This window comes from Leptonychotes weddellii, chromosome 9, assembly GCF_054177405.1.
Source record: "Leptonychotes weddellii isolate Sample4059 chromosome 9, ASM5417740v2, whole genome shotgun sequence".
In the NCBI taxonomy this organism is placed as follows: Eukaryota; Metazoa; Chordata; class Mammalia; order Carnivora; family Phocidae; genus Leptonychotes; species Leptonychotes weddellii.
In genome coordinates this window covers 82,030,122-82,050,444 of record NC_138377.1, presented here as the reverse complement: position 1 = coordinate 82,050,444, position 20,323 = coordinate 82,030,122, and the positions used below count along the sequence as shown (strand labels likewise).

At 37.7% G+C, this 20,323-nt stretch overlaps 1 protein-coding gene across 7 annotated transcripts in view; it reads left to right on the top strand.

Annotated features, from left to right (window-relative positions):
• Positions 1 to 20,323, top strand: part of DMXL2 (Dmx like 2) — a 140,242-nt gene that overhangs the window by 65,654 nt on the left and 54,265 nt on the right. For all 7 annotated transcript variants that reach the window (XM_081831077.1, XM_081831078.1, XM_081831076.1 and 4 more), the window contains exons 10-14: positions 1,568 to 1,807; positions 2,246 to 2,517; positions 3,153 to 3,849; positions 4,196 to 4,317; positions 18,496 to 18,585. In XM_081831077.1, the coding sequence (XP_081687203.1) occupies positions 1,568 to 1,807; positions 2,246 to 2,517; positions 3,153 to 3,849; positions 4,196 to 4,317; positions 18,496 to 18,585 (1,421 nt within the window). The remainder of the gene's footprint in view (positions 1 to 1,567; positions 1,808 to 2,245; positions 2,518 to 3,152; positions 3,850 to 4,195; positions 4,318 to 18,495; positions 18,586 to 20,323) is intronic.

The following is a 20,323-nucleotide window of genomic DNA, read 5'->3' as shown; positions in this document are numbered from 1 at the left end:
GGAGGATGAGTTAGCTTGGTGATGGGTATTAAAGAGGGCATGTACTGAATGGAGCACTGGGTGTTATATGCAAACAATGAATCATGGAACACTACATTAAAAACTAATGATGTAATGTATGGTGATTAACATAACATAATAAAAAAAAAGTTTCAAAGAACTCTCAGTTATCTTTTAGAGCATCTTGCAATCTGAATATTTGTTCATGATAAGGTTTTTTTTTTTTAAGATTTTTATTTATTTATTCATTTGAGACACAGAGATACAGAGAGAGAGAGAGCATGAACAGGGGGAGTGGCAGAGGGAGAGGGAGAAGCAGGCTCCCTGCCCAGCCAGGAGCCAGATGTGGGGCTCAATCCCAGGACCCTGGGATCATGACCTGAGCTGAAGGCAGACGCTTAACCATCTGAGCCACCCAGGTGCCCCTGTTGACGATAAGGTTTAGGTGAAACATTTTTAGCAAGAATAGGGGATGTATTGTTTTATAGTATTCCTAATTTACAAATCCTATTTTATATGATTTGTTTCATTTTTATTCAAAAACCAAGACTGTCATCCAGGAATTAGAAAAAAAGAATAACTTGGAACTTTATTTAACACTGATATATATTAATAGAACACCACCAGAATATCCTGTGCATTTTATCTTTAGACTTTCATATCTTTTTGCAGAGAACAATGGTTTTTTGTTTTGTTTTCATTTTTGCTTTCTGTTGAATGGATTATTTGTAATATAAATTCGGATTAGGAGATTAATTTTTTTAGCTTTACTATTTTACACGAACTAATCTATATTGTGAATTTCAGTTACCCCAAATGGAGGAAGCCTGTTAATACACTTAGAAGTTTGCTTGTCTTCCCATGTTCTTCTTTGGCATTATTTTCTCCCAGCTTTTTAGTTTCAAACATTTAGAAAGGTTGGAACAATACTACAGTGAACACTCATGTCTTTTACTTTGAACAACTGCTAACATTTTGTCACAGTTGCTTTATTCTCTCTGTATATACCTCTGTGTGTGTGGCGGGGGGTGGGCATGTGTGAGTGAAGTTCTTTCTTAATCTTTTGAAGTAAGTTACATATGTCATGGCACATCACACTTATATCAGAAAGTATCTGCTAAGAATAAGGAAATTCTCTCACATGATCACAATATCATTATTATACCTAAGAAAATTAGAAGTGATTCCATAATCTCTAATATCCAGTTCATATTTGAACTTACATTTCTCCAATTACCTTAGATGTCTTTTATAACTGCTTTCTGTTTTATTTTTCTGTACCTCCACCCCCAAACCAGGATTTAATACAGGTTCATGCATTTGGTATATTTGGTTTTTTAAATTAGTAATTTAATTCCATTAATAATTTAAGTCTGTGCCATTAATTGTTAATATTTACTTTTCCATTAAATTCAATTAAAGTTTGTACAAATCCTGCTAGAGTTATGTTGACCTTTTCTGTGTAAGTATAGAGTTAGTCTTTATAAAGCACTTGGTAATCCTTTTAAAGACAAAAAATAAAGACATGAAAAATTCATATTGAAATTTTACCTTTTTTTCCCCACAGATATTCCAAATGTCTTGGTTGGCACTGTATTTAACATTGATGATGGAAATGGGGGCTTTGTGGTTCATTGGTTAAACAACAAAGAGTTTCATTTTACTTCATCTACTGAAATATTTATGCAGCAATTACGAAAACTTTCTGAGAAGCAGATAGATCATGAAAGTGACGAAGGAGATAGAGAAGATGAGGAACATTCACAGGAGGAAAAAGAGAGGGGTTTGCATATGAAACTAGACCATGGTTAGTATTCCATGTTCAGATTTTTCTTTTTGGCAAGTCAGCAGCTTTTTGTGATGCCACTTTTAGTTTACAATCCTTCCTTCCTGCTCTTCTTCTTACTTTTCCAGTCATTTACTGACTATCTGCTATGGACCATCTACCATCTAGCTCTGTATGCTTTGTTATACATATTGCTTTGAGTAATATATTACTTTGGAAGCCATGTCCTTTTTTGGGGAGCAAATTTTGCTAATGATAATGATAACGTGAATGAAATTCTGATTTCTTTAAAATTAAGAAATAATAGTAATTTTCAGTTCAGACCAGAAAATGATTTTCTTCTTTGTTTTTTCTCCTTCCCTCCCTCCCCCTGGCCATAAATTGGAAAAGGGATTTATAATTTCTTAAGATAGTATTCTATTGATAGTTCAGTACTGATAAATTTATTTTCTGATTCAGAGTTATCCCTGGATAGAGAATCTGAGGCAGGTACAGGATCATCGGAACATGAAGATGGAGAAAGAGAGGGAAGTCCCAGAACCTTTTCACGACCTAGTATACCAATGCCACTGCCCACAGTCCTGCTTGATCGGAAGATTGAAATGCTGCTAACCGAATGGAATAAGAATCCTGACATGCTTTTTACTATTCACCCTGTAGATGGTACCTTTCTAGTATGGCATGTAAAGTATTTGGATGAATATAATCCTGGAATATTTAGACAAGTCCAGGTATATTTTACTGATGAAGCAATTATTACATTTCTTAAAAAAGAAAAGATGCTATTCAGATTTACCATGTTTTCAGAAATACTCATAAGAGTTTGTTTTTGAGAAGCAACTGAGAAGAGAATACTTATTCTTGTTACCAAAGGGGGACCAATGACCACAAATTTTATAAATCTGGTTAATTCAAAGTAAAATGAATTTGGCTTTGAAATGTGGTACTGAATATTTGAATACATGTGCGTTGGCTTTTTTCCTGGGAATTCACAATATTTTGAATAAACTTAAGGAAACTACCCTAAAAATGTGACTCAGAGTGCCCCCCCCAGTTTTATTAAGTAAATCTAGCTACCTTTATTTATTATCATTCTGAACTTCATTTCTATTTCTATTTGTGGTGTGGTCATTTAGCTGTACAAGTAAGGCACTTGAAACTTTTCTTTGATTTTCAGGCTTCTCTCAGGCCACAAATAGAGATACGATATTACATAAATAGAGGAAAGGAATTAGACCGAAAAGAGTTTGAAAATGATAGTTTTCCTAGGAAACTGAGATTTGACATTTTGAAAATGGAAGTGTTTTTGGAAGACTTTTTGAGAGGAGGAAAACTACTTACATTGAATTCATACCGTGTTTTTCAGGTTTCTTTTTCTTCTCGGATTCCTGTTGCATTTCCATCTGGTGATGCGAGCTCTCTTAGTAAAAATATCATGATGTATGCCTGCATCAATGCTACGAAAGATTCTCCCCACACTCGGTTCCACCAAGAGATGATGGCTGTAGGCAGTCCTCACGGATCACAGCTGTACTCCCGATCACACACTACAAACGTGAACATTTTAGCTCCTACAGTAATGATGGTCTCCAAACACATAGATGGCTCTTTAAATCAGTGGGCAGTCACTTTTGCAGATAAGTCTGCCTTTACGACTGTTCTGACTGTATCTCACAAATTTAGATACTGTGGTCATCGATTTCACCTCAATGACCTGGCATGTCATTCAGTTTTACCATTGTTACTAACATCCTCTCATCACAACGCTCTGTTGACTCCTGAATTAGACTGTCAGTGGGACTCAGACAATAAAGTAAGTAGATTGATGGATCCTGTAAGACATATAAAAGGTTCCTCGAAACAACCTCTTAGAAATGCAGCAACACGTACATTTCATGACCCGAATGCAATATATAGTGAACTTATTCTGTGGCGTGTAGACCCAATAGGACCTCTGTCCTACACTGGAGGAGTATCTGAATTGGCTCGAATTAACTCTTTACATACGTCAGCCTTCTCTAATGTTGCTTGGCTTCCAACTCTTATTCCCAGCTATTGTCTTGGTAAGTGTTTATTTTAATTCTGAAATTAATAAAAGCTTTTAAACTTTTTTAATACACAAAATGGTTTATATTTGTCATTGTTAGGATTTTTAGTAAGTATTGAGAATGTAGACATCAGACATACGTTTAGAATTTTCAGAAGTTTGTTTTTAATTTTTTCCCCTCTCGTAACATATTTTCTATTGAATTCTTTTGTTAATAATTTTATATCCATTAATTTTATCTGTTTAATTATGATTCTGGACCATGGTTGTGCCTAAAAAGAAAAGTGTGAATAGGTTTCTCATACTTCAGCCCCAAATTAAAATAAACTACATATTATAATGCAAAGCCTTTACTCTTTCAGGCACATACTGCAATTCTGCAAGTGCTTGCTTTGTTGCTTCTGACGGCAAAAATTTGAGACTCTATCAAGCCGTGGTGGATGCAAGGAAATTATTGGATGAATTATCTGATCCTGAATCTTCGGTGAGTATTTCCTGATCTTTATTAAAATATCTAATCTGATAAGGAATTCTCCTTTTACTTTGGGACTTTTAGTTGGTGTTTAGGGAGTGAGCACATGTTCTGGGCTCTATATGACAAATTTACTGTTTCTTAATTTGTGTTTCAAGGTACATGAATCAATATCACACATCAATACCTTTTACATTTAAAGAAATAAATAGGACTTTTTCCCTAAAATACCCTCATTTCTGCTTGACATTTTTCACTCTCTAGTTTGGTTCTGTTAATCTTTCTTTGCTCTAAGGCAGCTTTACCAAGCTCTTTGTTTAGGTTGAAAATTTGAGCTTTTCTGAGCTTTACTGACCATTAAAAAAAAAATCCTTTGGTTAGAATATGTTATCAGTGGGTGGCAGTATCTTATTCTGGTAGTTCTATAGCTGAACTGGAAGTCAATGTATATTAGTTACTATTCAGATTTGAATAGTGAATTTTACCTTTACCTATGAAAACATACCTTTTTATAAAACAGTTGTTCTAACAAAAATGTTTCCAATATTGAACACCAGAGATATTTTTGAGTATCTACTGTGTGTCCTTCAAAGTGTAGGGGATACAGAGTATAAGTTTCGGTGTGGCTTTAAGGAGCTTTTAATTTAACTGAGGAGAGAAATTATTAATAAAAGGTTAAATAACAGTTGAAGACAGAAGCAGTGTCTGAGGGTGGTATGTAAATAATTGTCAAACAGATGGTCCCAGAAGTATTCCATAATCCAGAGGTGAGAGAGATCAGAGGAGGGTAGGCCTAGAGATCTTTAGTAAGGACAGTATTTAGGTTTATTTTTGATGGGTGAATAAGGTTTAGAAAGACCTTTGCCTGAGTGAGAGAATGGCCTGAAATTGTGGATAAGGGAAAGTGCACGTATAAGTAAGGCTCGTTCCAGGAATGGTGGGAAAACTACTTGGACTGGAGCCAGAGGTTTGGCATAGAGGAAGTAGCATCTTAAAATCACAGAGTTGGAAGATACTCTATATGTCCCCTAGTCTACAGCAGCCATGTGATGCTTTATTCCCCTCTACCACATTCCTGCCAGTCTCTCCTCCGGCCTCCGAGGGGGAAGCCTCAGCTCTCAATGCAGCTCTTGTTGCCTTTGAATTACCCTCACTGTTACACTGAAATTAAATTCATATTCCTTAAATTCTGCTTTTTAGCCCTGGTTCCATTTAGAATAAGTCTGATATTCCTTACATGGGAGATCAGTTCAGATATTTGAAGACGACTGTCTTATAACCTATGAAACTTTTTTCCTCAGGCCAAATCTGCTCCCCTCCCCCAATAAACTAATTCTGTTTTATATTTGACCCTGGTTATTCTTAGCAGTTTTCAGTTTGTCTATACTCTGGGTGTTGTAGGGCCACTAGAATACAGCAGTATTATGGCCCCTCTCATTAGATTCCATTGTGTTTTTAGTAATCATGCCAGGTTCTTTGTTTGTAATTGATTCATACTGAGCTGGCTGTCATTTAAATATCCCAAAGTCTCTTTTTTCCAGTAAGCCATTCCATATTTGCACATTTGAGTTGTAGCCCAAATGAAGGCCTGTTTTCACTGTTACATTTCATCTTGTTAGGCTCAGTCTTTCGGTATCTTTTTGAATCCAGATTCTGTTATTTGTGTTATTGCTTTATGACTTATATCACCAGTCTGTTTGATGAATGTTGTTTCCACATCTTTATCTTAGTCAATTATAAAAATGTTAAACAGGATAGGACTGAAAATGCCTAGAAGTGTACATTTGGAATATTTTTCGATTTTTATTGTCTGAAATATTTCTTCATCTTGTCCCTAGAATTTCCATGAGGCAGCTTGTCATGCGCTTTGCTGAAATAAAATACACTCTGTCTGCCAAATATTCTGAAGTCAAATATGTCTGAGATGATTGTTTTAATGTGTAGAATGTTAAATGTACCTACCCTGATGTCTGTTGCTGACTAAAACCTTGTACTAAATAGACCTCAAGCTCTTTAGTTTGCCTTACTGAATTACATTGTTTTCCTTTTTGAAAATTGGAACATTTACCTATTGCTAGTATTTTGGCTGTGACATTTCCCATGATTTCTCAGAGAACATCCTCTGTAGTTCATTGAACTCATTTGCAAAATTTCCCACTAACCCAGGCATTACTTTTCCAAAAAATATAAATTTATGTAGAGCAGTTAGATACATTCTTGGATTTTTTTTTAAGATTTTATTTATTTATTTGACAGAGAGACAGCGAGAGAGGGAACACAAGCAGGGGGAGTGGGAGAAGCAAGCTTCCCATGGAGCAGAGAGCCCAATGCGGGGCTCAATCCCAGGACCCTGAGATCATGACCTAAGCCGAAGGCAGCCACTTAATGACTGAGCCACCCAGGCGCCCCCTGGAATTTCTTAATTTATCCTGTCTTCTACTCTTCCCCTTACCAATGTACATTTTTTCTTAAACCTATTTTCATTAATTTTTTAATGTTAAAAAGTAATACATATTTAGTGTAGAAAATTTTTGTTTTTTTCTATTTTTTGCAAGCTAAATTCTTTTTTTTAATTAAATTTTTTTTAATTTTTAGATTGAGAGTGCATGTGTGTGTTGGGGGAGGGGCAGTGAGGGAGAGGGAGAGAGAGAATCTTAAGCAGGTTCCACACCCAGCTCAGGAGCCTGACTCAGGACTTAATCTCACCACCCTGAGATCATGACCTGAGTCGGTATCAAGAATCTGTTGCTTTACCGACTGAGCCACTCAGGCGCCCCGACGAGCTAAAATTCTTGAAATGGAAGACCAGAGACAAAGTAGGAATTAGGAGTTCTTATTCTCTGCATCTTTATTAACATGAAAGTATCAGCCTCTGTTTATGAGCTCATCTTTTACTTTATCTCTGTACCCTGAAAATAATAACTTATTCAGTTACTTAATTTTTAAGTCAATTTTTAATTTTTGAATAGTTTTAGATTTATAGAAAAGTTGCAACAGTAGAGTTCTCATCCACCCCACAGCCAGTTTCCCCTATTGTTAACATCTCAAATCATCATTAGTATGATAAGTTCAATTAAACTCTAGACTTTTTAAGATTTAACTGATTTTTCTGCTCTCACCCAGAAAACCACTTATTATTTAGTCATCATGAATCCTTAGGCTTCTCTGATCTGGGCAGTTTCTCAGTTTTCTTCATTTCTTTCTTCCTCAGTATTTCCTCATGACTTTGACAGTTTTGAGTAGTCCTGGTCAGACATTTTATAGAATTTCCCCTTGATTTGGGTTTGCTATTTTTTTCATGGTTAGACTGGAGTTCTGGGTTTTTAGGAAGAATATCCCAGATGTGAAGTACCCTTTTTATCACACTATATATGAGGGGTACATGCTATCAACATGGTAATTAGTGCCTTTCCTCTTTTTTTCTTTTCAGTCTTGCTACAAGTTTGTTAATTTTATTGATATTGTCAAAGAATGAGCTCTTTGTTTCATTGAACTCTTTGTTTTCATTTTCATTAATTTCTGCCCTTTTATTATTTTCTTCCTTCTTGCCCTTTTTTGGGGGGGGTAGGGGAGGTTCTTTTTCTAGGTTTCATGACATAGTAGCTTTAGAGTCTTGGTTTGAAACTTTTCTTATTTTCTAACATATGCATTTAGTACTATAAATTTCCCTCTGAACACTGCTTTGGCATTTTGATAAGTAGTATTTTCATTTTTTTCACTTCACTATATTTTTAAATTTTCCTTGAGAATTCTTATTTGACCCATGGGTTATTTAAAAGTGTGTTGTTTAGCTTCCCAGTAAATACTGGGAAGAGATTTTCCTGTTACCATTCTATTACTGGTTTCTAATTTGATTCCATGGTGGTAGAAGAACACACTCTATGATTCCAATCCTTGTAAATTGACTGAGGTTTGTTTTATGACCCAGGATGTTGTTTATCTTAATAAGTATTCCATGGCACTTGAACATAGTCTGCTGTTGTTGGGTGGGGTATTCTAAAAATGTCAGTTAGCTTTTGTTTTCATTAATGGTGGTGTTGAGTTCCTCTAGATCTTTGCTAATTTTCTGTCTAATTCTGTCAATTCCTGTGAGAAGGGTGTTGAAATTCCCAACCAGAATTGTGAATTTGTCCATTTCTGCTTTCAGTTCTAGAAGTTTTGTGTTTCACATATTTTGCAACTCTGGTTTTTGCATATACATTTAGTCTGAAATGAAGGTGTTGGCGGGATCAAGCTCTTTCTGAAGGCTCTAGGGGAAGATCCTTTCTTGCCTCTTCCTAACTTCTGGTTGCTCCGACTAATCTTCAATGTTCCTAGACTTGAAACTGCAACACTGTAGTCTCTGCCTCTGTCTTCACATGGCCTTCTTCTCTCTGGGTGTCTCTATGTGTCCTCTCCTCTTCTTAGAAGGACACCCACCCTAATCTAGTATGACCTTATCTTAGATTAGATCTGCAAACATCCTTCCTCTAAATAAGAGGACATTCTGACTTTGCAGGTAGACATGGATTTTGATGGGACACTAGCCAACCCCTTACACTAACCAGCTTTTTGTTCTCATCAGTTGTGTTTGCAGTTGCATAGTCAGGAACCTCCAAGTCCCTCTAGCCTCCAGACTCTTTTAAGCCATTTTGACTTTCAGAGCCATATGAATTCTGAGATTTTTGCCTCTCTGAATGATAGACTATAGAGCCTCGCCCTTATTGTTGATCTTAAACTCTTAACATAGCATGACTGCTCCCTGTCAAATTCCCATTATTTCTGCTGATCCAAGTCAGAGCAGCAGTTCTCCTAGTTACTTCCTCTACTGATTGTAAGTTGAAATATGGCAAGAAATTGTCACATGCTGTCCTCTTCCTCAAATGGGATTTTTTTTTTTTAAAGATTTTTTATTTATTTATTTGAGAGAGAGAGAATGAGAGACAGAGAGCATGAGAGGGAGGAGGGTCAGAGGGAGAAGCAGACTCCCTGCCGAGTAGGGAGCCCGATGCGGGACTCGATCCCGGGACTCCAGGATCATGACCTGAGCCGAAGGCAGTCGCTTAACCAACTGAGCCACTCAGGCGCCCCTCAAATGGGATTTTTAGTAGATGCTGGGTAGAGGCTAGCTTCCCCCCCCCCCATAAGAAACATTTGAAAATATTTGAATTTTATTCTGGAATCAAGAGATGGATTTAGGGGACAGTAAACTTTTTTGGACAGGGAAGTAAAGTGGTTAGTTTGCGGGATGGAGTATAGTGAAGGTATTTGGGTAGGTATCTGGAATCATTGGAGATGGCAGGAAATCTATTGAGGTCATCAAAGCATGTGGTAAAATAAACCTGAGCTAGAGTGGGATTTGGCAGATATCGAGAAAGGGTAGAGTAGGGCTTAGTAGTTGCTGAATATGGATACTAAAGGAAATGATTCTGAGGTTTCAAGTTTGTGATAGTGGATCCACGAGCAGTGGTTAGATATTTATGAGGTATTGTTGATAACTTAAGTTTGAGATACACTGAGCGTGAAGTGACTGAGGTTTTAGGTAAAAGATGTAATTTAGGTAACTGTTTTGCAGACATTTGGAAATAAATTCCTAATGTTCCTTCTCAGATACCAGTGTACATTCGGTACTTATTATTAAGACAGCACTTGAGATCTTTAGACCTTTAAAGGCATGAGTAACAGTTAATGTTCATACATGTGACTCTGAGTCATCAGGAAGGGATTTTTATGTTGAGTAAACTGTTTATGAAGGCAGCGATTTAAAGATTTTATTTTTAAGTAATCCCCACACCCAACGTGGAGCTCAAACTCACAGCCCTGAGATCAAGAGACACACGCTCCACCAAGTGAGCCAGCTAGGCACCCTGAAGGCAGTGATTTAATTAAAATTAAAAACAAATTTCCATGCACAATACCGAAGATATAATTGTTCTAGTGCTTGGTGTAATGTCCTCTGAGTTCATCCATGTTGTAGCAAGTGACCAGATCTTTTTAAAGGCTGCATGATATTCCGTTGTATGTGTATACCACACAGTTTCTTTATCCATTCACCTGTCAGTAGACATTTGGGTTGCTTCTGTCTTTTGACTATTGTGAATAATGCTGTGATGAACATAAGGTGTGCAAATGTCTCATCACAGTTCCGTTTTTAATTTTTTGGGGTATATACCCAGAAGTGGGATTGCTGGATCATACAGTAATTCTGTTTTTAATTTTTTTGCCAACCTCCATACTGTTTTCCATAATGGTCACACCATTTTACATTCCCACCAGCAGTGCCCAAGGTTCCAACTTCTCTGCATCCACTCCAACACTTACTTTCTATTCTTTGGTAGTGGCCCTTCTGATGTGTATGAGGTGATACTTCCTGGTGGTTTTGATTTGCCTTTCCCTCGTGATTAGTGATATTGAGCACCTTTTCTTGTGCATGTTGGCCATTTGTGTATCTTCTTTGGAGAAATGTCTGTTCAGGTCCTTTTGCTTTTTGTGTTGTTGAGTTACAGAAGTTCCTTCTGTATTCTGGGTGTTAACCCTTTATCACATACATAATTTGTGGTTACTTCCTCCATTCTGTAGGTTGCCTTTTACTCCGTTGGTGGTTTTCCTTGACAGGCAGAAGTTTTTAAGTGTGATGTAGTCCATTTGTCTATTTTTTATTTTGTTGCCTGTGCTTTTGGTGTCATATCCAAGAAATCATTGACAAAACCAGTGTCCTGAAGCTTTCACCCATGTTATCACATGAATTTTAGGATGTTTTTTTCAGTTTCTGCAAAACATGCCACTGGGATTTTGATAGGAATTACATTGAATCTGTTGATTGCTTTGGTAGTATGGCCATTTTAACAATATTAAGTCTTCTAATCCACAGCATGAGATGTCTTTCCATTTATTTATATCTTCTTTGATTTTTCTTAGCAACATTTGTATTTTTCAGTGTATTGTATGTCTTTCATCTTTGTTCAGTTTCTTCTTAAGTCTTTTATTCTTTTTGATGCTCTACTAAATGGGATTATTAATTTCCTTTTTGGACTGGTCATTGTTAGTGTATAGAAACACACCTGATTTTCGAATGGTGATTTTGTATCCTAGAGCTTTGCTGAATTCATTTATTAGTTCTAACAGGTTTTTTTTTTGGTGTGTGTGTGTGTGTAATTTTTAAGGTTTTCTGCATATAAGATCATGCCATCTGCAGATAATTTTATGTCTTTTCTAATTTTTATGCTTTTTATTTTTTGCCTAATTGTTAGAACTTACAGTCTGTGTTGAATAATAATGGTGAGAGTGGGCGTCCCTGTCTTGTTCCGTATCTTTCTTAGAGGAAAAACTGTCTTTTCCCAATGAGTATGACATTGGCTTTGAGCTTTTCATATAGTTTTTATTATATGGAAGTAGTTTCTTTCTATTCATAGTTTGTTGAATGTTTTTTTTTTTTTATGAAAGCATGTTGAATTTTATCACTGTTAAATCTGTGTCTCTGTGGGGGAAGGTGGTCTTGGACTTCTTATTCTCAACATATAAGTCAGAATGATATTTCTAAAGCGTAATTTGTTTGGATCATGTCACTCTTAAGCCATTGTCTACAGTGAATTGTAATACTGTACAGACTCTACCTCTCAGCCCCTATCCTGCCTTCCTTCACTTCTCTGATACTGTGTTTTCTACTTTTACCCTCCCTCATTTTGGCTGCAGCCATACCAGTCTCTTTACTGGTCCTGGAGCATGGCCAACTGTCTCTCATCTTAGTGTCTTTTACTTACTGTTCTCCCTGCCTGGAATGTTCTTCCCTCAGATAACACATGGCTTGTATTCTTGCCTCCTTTATGTCTTTACTCAAGTGAGGGCTTCCTGACCAGCATTCCTGTCCACATTCCCACTTCATTTTCCCCATAGCACTTAGTACCATTTCACAGTTTGTTTTACTTACTTATTTGTGTGCTATTTGTCTTCATTTGAATATAAAATGAGGGCAGTGCTGTATTCCCAGTGCCTGGTATCTGATAAGCATTCTACAAATAATTGTTGAGTTAATGAATAAGTTGATGAATATCATGCTGAAGTGTTTTATTACCTTGTGAAGGCAATGGGAAGCTAGCTGTTCTACCAGTTTGAACTTCATCAGCAAAGTGTGTGAGTACAAGTTTTCTCCACCCTCTTTTTCTTTCTTCTCTCAAAATCTTCACTATTTTGAACTGTATCTATTTTTTTGATTCACACATTTTTTATCACTGCAGAAATGGAATGGTTTTTCATATTTTTATTGGCTGTTCGTATTTTTTTTCTTTTGATTTGCTTGTTCATGTTCTTTGTGGGATTATAGTATTTATTTATTTATTTATTTATTTATTTATTTTAAAGATTTTATTTATTTATTTGACAGAGAGAGACACAGCGAGAGAGGGAACACAAGCAGGGGGAGTGGGAGAGGGAGAAGCAGACTCCCCGCCGAGCAGGGAGCCCAATGCGGGGCTCGATCCCAGGACCCTGGGATCGTGACCAGAGCCGAAGGCAGACGCTTAACGACTGAGCCACTCAGGCGCCCCGGGATTATAGTATTTAAATTGGGAAGGAAGACCATACTAACTAGGAGAAGCTATACAAAGATATTTCTTTGCATTTTGTGGGGAAGAGCACATTGGTAAGGGTTGTACTTTTCAGGGAGAGACAGTCAGTACTTCCTTGATTTACTCTATGTCAGTCAGGGCCTAGGTGGGAAACAGATGACACATTTATAAAGGTTTAACTGTGAAGAGTTTAATGAAAGAACTCCTTATAGAGGTGAACACATGGTAAACCCGCAAGTGATGATAAGGCACTCAGAGTTTAGCAGTAGGGTGAAGCCATTATTACCATTATCAGAATAATGGCCCCCCAAAATGTTCATGTGCTAATCCCCAGAACCTGCACATTTGTTACCTCACATGGCAAAAGAGACTTTGCAGATGTGAATAAATTAAGGACCCTGAAATGTGGAAATTATCCTGGATTATTTGGGTAGGCCCAGTCTAATCACATAAGACCTGAAAGCAGAGAACCTTTCCTGGCTGTGGTCAAAGAGAGGGGTGACAAAAGAGGAATGGTCAGAGAGATGATATTACTGGCTTTGGGAGAAGGGGGCCATGAGTCAAAGCATATGGATAACCTCTGCAAGCTGGAAAAGGCAAGGAAACTGGACTCTCCCCTCTAGTCTCCAGAAAGGAATGGAGCCCTGATGACAAGCTGACATTAGTTCAGCGAGACCCATGTCAGACTTCTGACCTACAGAACTGTAAGATAATTCATTTGTGTGTTTTTTTTTTTAAAGTTTGTGGTAATTTTTTGCAGTGGCAATAGAAAAGTATATCCCTGTGCCTGAAGGGACAAGAGCAGTAACGGTGTACCAAAGCCTGGGGAGAACTAAAGCCATGGAAAAGGAGCTGCCTGTTGGGAGAGGTGGCCACACAGGAACATAGCCACTGACAGAACTGTGGGGACCTAGGGGGACACATGCCCGACTTCTCTCTCTCTCTCCTCTCCAGTCTCCGACCAGTCCCTCCCACTGAGTGAATTCAGCCTGAAGCTGAAGCCGGCTTGCGAGCTTGGTGTTGGGTCCAGAAGTCAATGTCTTGGGGCACAGAATAAGGCAGACAAGGGTGGAGAATGCATCAAGGTTTTAGATGCAGGTCAAGAGTAGCCAGCCCCCTAGCATCGATTATTTAGATGGAGAAACTTTTATCTCCAGCACAGGGGAAACACAAATTCCCATTTGGCATCATGTCATTGTGTAATGATGCCGGTTTAGTCGTGGTCATACTTGGACTATTGAAGTCCTTGCACTTTTAGTACTTGTCCCAGTAGGGAAATCAGGGAAGAAGAAACAACATAAAGGAAAGCTGTTATAGCCCCTGCTTCTACAGATAGTCACAGAGCCCGAATTCAGTAATCATAGTCTCTTCTCCCACCACCAAATTCTGCGTTCCCTTACACTTTTGTCAGCACCTTGGGTGTTTGCCTTTTTTTTTTTTTTTCTTTTTAAACCTGGTGGAATGGTCCAGACCTTAGTGTTCTCATTTTCTTTGAGTAAATACCCAGTAGTGGAATTACTGGAACAGGCAGTTTTAGTGCTATATTTTAAACAGTCAAAATTAATGCAGAAAAATCCTTGATGAACAAAATGCCAAAATTTTAAATAAAGACAGATCTCGCAGTGCCACGATGAGCCACATTGAAGCCTGGGGCAAAGGAAGAATGTGTACTCTAGAAACATATGTTCCTGTAATTTTTTAATGGTTAATTTTTTCCCAGAACACTGAAGTAGTTGAAAAGTATTGAAAATTGGAAGTAAGTATATTAAAATCCACAACATTATTTTCAGTTCAAATATTTTATAAATGTCCCAAACAGAATTTATTATGATTTTACTTTCACGGCTTTAACGGAAGCAAACACTTCAATAATATGATCAAAATTTACTTTTTTGCTAATCCAGTTTTCAGTTGAGAGTTGTTGGATATAGTGAGAGAAAGAAACTTTGAAAGTAAGTTTGGTGAGTGTAAATTACTAGCAAGAGGTGTGACTGTCGTTCCTGAACCTGAAAATGAGTTAAAAACGAAAAAGAAAATGGAAATGTATGAATTACCAGATGTGGTATTCTTACTGGAAAAAGAGCCGATCAAGTAAAAATTAAGGAGATTTGGGGCACCTGTATTAGTTTCCTAGTGCTGATACAACAAATTGTCACCACCAAATTGGTGACTTTAAAACAATACATTTATTATCTTACCTTTTTGGAGGCCAGATACTATAAAACCAAAGTGTTGGCAGGGCCATATTCCCTCTGGAGGCTCTAGGGGAGAATCCATTTTCTTGCCCTTTCCAGCTTCTAGAGGCCCCTGCATCTCTTGGCTCATGGCTCCTTCCTCCTTTTTAAAGCTAGGAGCAGAGCATTTTCAAATCTCTCTTTCTCTGGCCTTTGCTTTTCTTTCTCTGAATCTGACCATACTTCCTCCCTCTTATAAGGACCACTGTGATTTCAGTGGGCCCTTCTACCTAATCCAACGTACTTTCCCATCTCCAGATGTTTAACTTCATCACAGCCACAAAATCTCGTTTGTCATGTAAAGTAACATAACCTATTCACAGGTCCTGGGAATTAGGATGAGGACATTTTTGGGGGGCCATTATTCTGACTACAAAGCATACTAATTTCACATTCAAAATGGAGGTATGAAAAATTAACTGAAGTGCTTTAGATTTTGAATTTTTAGCTGGAGAAGACTTACGTGGATAATCTTGTTTACAAAAGGCAGCCACTGACCTGGCTCTTAAATATTTTGACAATGATCTGAAATCGTTTTAAGTGTCATGCGATGTCCATAATTTGTAATATAAAATCAGCATTGTGTTTGGATCTGCTAAAACTGATTCACAAATTTTGTTTAGTGCAGTCTTATGCAAATTTGGAAGTGAACTTCAGAACTTTAAAAAAACAATATACCAGTCACAATGTTGTCCTGCAAAAGAAGTTTCAGTAAGCTGAAGTTAATTAAAAATGATTTAAGGGGTGCCTGGGTGGTTCAGTCGGTGAAGCGTCCGACTCTTGATTTTGGCTCAGGTCATGATCTCAGTAATGAGATCGAGTCCTGCATCCACACTGGGCATGGAATATGCTTAAGATTTTCTCTCTCCTTCTCCCTCTGCCCTTCCCCCAACTCCCTCTCTAAAAAAAAATAAGTTAATTAAAATATTACTTAAGATTTTCACTCAGTCAAGAGACTCTCAAACAGGGAAGTTGTCTATATTGAAAACAAGCAAAAAATAGATTTTAAAAATATTGATAAGTTTGCTTCCATTAAAGCTGGGAAAGTAAAATAATCTTATTTTAGTTTAAATAATTTTAAATATAAAATAATATTGTGAGTTTTAATACACTTTCTTTTCAGTTTTTCAATAATTTTCAACCACTTTAATGTTCTGGAAAAATATTAATCATTAAAAAATACATAAAAACATATCTGTGAAGTTTTGCTTTTGTCTCAGGCTCTAATATGGCTCATCAAGACATTTTTCTTTTTAGTTTTTAAGTTTAATTGAGTAATTTCTACACCCAGTGTGGGGCTTGAACTCACAACCCCAAGATCAAGAGTCACAGGCTCTTCTGACTGAGCCAGCTAGGTGCCCCATGACACTGTTGAATCCTGCATTTAAAATTTTGATATTTTGTTCATCATGAATTTTTTTGCATTAATTCTGATTTTAAGAAATATTGCATTGGGGAGCCTGGATGGTTCAGTTGGTTAAATGTCTGACTCATGATTTCAACTCAGGTCAGGATCTCATGGGTCATGAGGTCAAGCCCTGCCTGGGGCTCTGTGCTCAGCCGGGAGTCTGCTTGAGGTTCTCTCTCTCCCTCTCCCTCGGTCCCTCCCTCCCCCGCTTGTGCACGCACATGCTCTCTCTCTCTAATAAATAAATCTTTTTTTTTTATTTGAGAGAGAGAGAGAGCACATGCGTGCAGGGGGGAGGGGCAGAGGGAGAGGGCGAAGCAGACTCCCCAGTGAGCAGGGACCATGATGTGGGGTTCGATCATGGGATCATGACCTGAGCTGAAGGCAGATACTTAACTGACTGAGCCACCCAGGCGCCCCAATAAATAAATCTTTAAAAAAATACTGCATTAAGATATTATTTATCTTGATTATTGAATTTTTGGCACCCCCCACCTTAAATTTTGCACCCAAGGTGAGTGCTTTATTCACTTTACCCTAATTCTGGCCCTATCTTCTGCTGTAAAATGGGTTCTTTTGTTGGACGTAAAGTTGAATAGGATCCTGTAGTGTTGAATAAGGCATTTGGTAAGGCCTTAGTCACAGTGCTAGCAGCAGAGTTGTGGGCAGGGAAGGCAGTTCCTTACCTGGAATGGGTATCCCTGCAAGGGGATTGCAACCTTGGTTGCATGTCAGAAGCACGTGATGAGTTTGTAAAATGCCTGTGATCAGATTGTACTCTAGACCAATAAGTCAGTCTCTGCAAGTGGGACCTAAGCAACAATGATTATTAAAGCTCCTCAGGTGATTCAGTGTGCAGCCAAGCTGAGAACCACTGATCTACATCAATACTTATTAAACTTTAGTATGTACACGAATCATGTAGAGATTGTGTTAAAAGGAAGATGTATTAGCTTCAGGGCCTGAAAGTTGCATTTATAAAAAGCTTCCTGATGCTGCTATTGTTGCTGGTTCATTGACCACACTTGAGTAGGAAGGATTCATGGTCCAGTGTTTTAACCTCACCCTCTGTAGGACAAAGTTGCATCCAGATTTCAGTTAACAAACCCAGGAGACACTACTTGCAGGTGTCTGAGCTAACATTTTAAATCCTGAATCTTGGGTGAATATACTCATAACAATAAATTCAGCCATACCCAGCCACATATTTTGTCCTCCTTGGTCTAATAACCCTTGAATCTGTTCCTATCCCGTGTCTTTGGAATCTTGCTGATACAAATTGGAATGATGCTACAACCCCAGTGTATGTGCTCTTTTCCCAGGAGCAATCTTGTATTTATATCCCTAGGCTAAGCTGGGATCTAAGCCCTCTTAGCAGCCTGGAGGTGGTAGGAAGTAATGGTGGTGATGCTGAGGAGAATGGGCATCTCCTTGTGAAGTAACTGCCTCAAGTGAAGCTACTGAAAGGTTTTTATGCAAGGGAAGCCTGATTGGAAGGAGGGAGAAGGGACTGCTTTTTTTCAGCAGAAAGGGTTGGGAGTTTGGGTGTCCAAAGTTAAACTTCCCGTGTTAGTTAAACATGCTCATCTCAAGTTACCGAGTCCCACTTCCTTTCAACCATTGCCCGTACCTTCTCACTGGCAGGGTCGTACTTCTACGTGGCATTGCAGATCTGCAAACCATACGTGTGGGCATGGGGCCACATCCTCAGCCAGGTCTGTCATGGAGCTTTAAGATTGCAAAATGAAGACATGTTGAAAGAAGCGGTTGCCTTAAGGTTCTACGCTATTAAGCTAGACACTATAGAGTTTTCTACCTGGTTAGTTAATTTTAAAAATGAGAATAAGAATGAGTACAGATATTTGAAATAATTCTTGGAATGAATGAATCGCCATTGCCAATCATTGAATATTTAGAAGGGCCTTGAATGTCTGAGATGCTGTATCATACTGACAATAGATTCATACATTGTTGATGATTCACATTTTCTGTTCTTTATTTGCAGAAACTTATTGGAGAAGTGTTTAATATTGTGAGCCAACAGTCTACTGCTCGACCTGGCTGCATTATTGAACTCGATGCAATAACCAACCAAGTAAAAACATGCTTGTGAATTGGGGGTATTAATATACTTTATTCCAGAGTGCTTTATGTGCATATATTTCATGGCCAGAATAATTCCCTTGTTTGAGAATACTAAATACAGCCAGTTCTCTTGATTTCCACAGTGAAAATCTAATGATTTAGTGATTATTCTCCAGCTGAGTTATATCTGTAGCCTTATTTCCTGTTTAAAGGTCATTCGATTCAGTCAGGGAAACCATGAAGGAAAATATAGTACAGCTGCATAGGGGCTTGGTTTGTGGTTTCTCTTTTTATATTATTTCTCATTTCAACTCAGTTGATAGTTCAGCTTTAGAGTGTTTGCCTTGTTAGTCTGAATATTAGATATTTTTACGATATCCGTAAAATGCGGATGAAAGTAGGATCAAAGTATACATTTACTTTCTAATCATAGGTCTTTTGTATAGTCACTGTTCTTCCCTGGCAACTACCCAGGGAAGAGGGAGAACTCTTCTCCCTACAGTGAGTTTGTAAATCCCTTTCTAGTCCTCAAGATATTTGTTTCTTCAGGATCATATTGATGGACTAAGGGATAGAACTAATGTATTCATTCCAAATAGGAAAAAAAGATTCTTTTGGTGAGGAAGTTACCAATATTTTCAAACAAGGAAATGAAGAAAGAGCTAACCGTATTTAAAAACAAATATAGTTGTGTTTTTTTTTCCATTGTGCCTGGTACATTCTGTTGGGGAAAATGTAGTAATTTCCACCAATGTAGCAAAATTACCATGTCAGCTCTTGACAACAGGAATGTGGCTGCCAAACTCAAATTACTAATGCCTCCAAGGAAATCCCAAACTTGTGATTTCCTTATTCTCCTCCATAGAGATATGGGAGAAGAGTGGATTGTCTTCATTCCCATAAAGGTCTTCATTTTTAATGGGCTGGGTGTTAAATTCATCTCTCACTTTAGCTCCTTCTCTTCACCATGGGATGTTAACAGAGGTCACTCTTACTTAGCATTATGCTTTTTACTTCATACCTATTCAAGATTTGTTTCCCCCTCTAGTTGTGACTGTCTTTAACACAAGGGCTGGTAAACTGCAAGCACTGATAAATAGCTAAAAGTCATTCTAGGTTTGTGCCCAGTGTGCTGTATGATTTCTATATCCATGAAGACCTCACCCTTCCCTTTTCATTTATTTTTTTCCTCTGAGGAGGTGACCTTTTTCTGTATATGTGAAGAGATTTTTGGTTTCTATCTGGAGAGACATAAAAATACCATATAACTTTCATAAAAATTTTGTGGGTCAACCTAATACTATAGTCCTTTCATTTCTGTGTAGTTTGTCAGGAGGTTGGTCTCCTTTATTCCGTAAGATTTAGCCCACCCATCCATGGTCCCCTTCCTTGAGATCTGTGGGGCAGCCATCTAATTGTCTTGACACACTTCCATCGTAAGATTTTGTTAGGATTTAGTTTTTCCTTGAATTTCAGCTCCCTTTTGTAATTTTAATAAGTAGCCATTTGTATTATTTTTACTCTTTTTCTCTGTGTTGTTCAAAAACACGCTCATGTAGCATAGCAACAGCAACTGACCATGATGTCTCATCCATCCTTTTAGAAAGCCTCACTACTTACATGTAAATACATTAATCCAGGGGTGTGTCACCCAACTGGCTGTCATAGGGCCCCGCATAATTCCCACTAGACAGACTGGGAATACTTTGAGGACGTTTCTGGTTTTCCTATTTTTGGTTCCCAAGTGG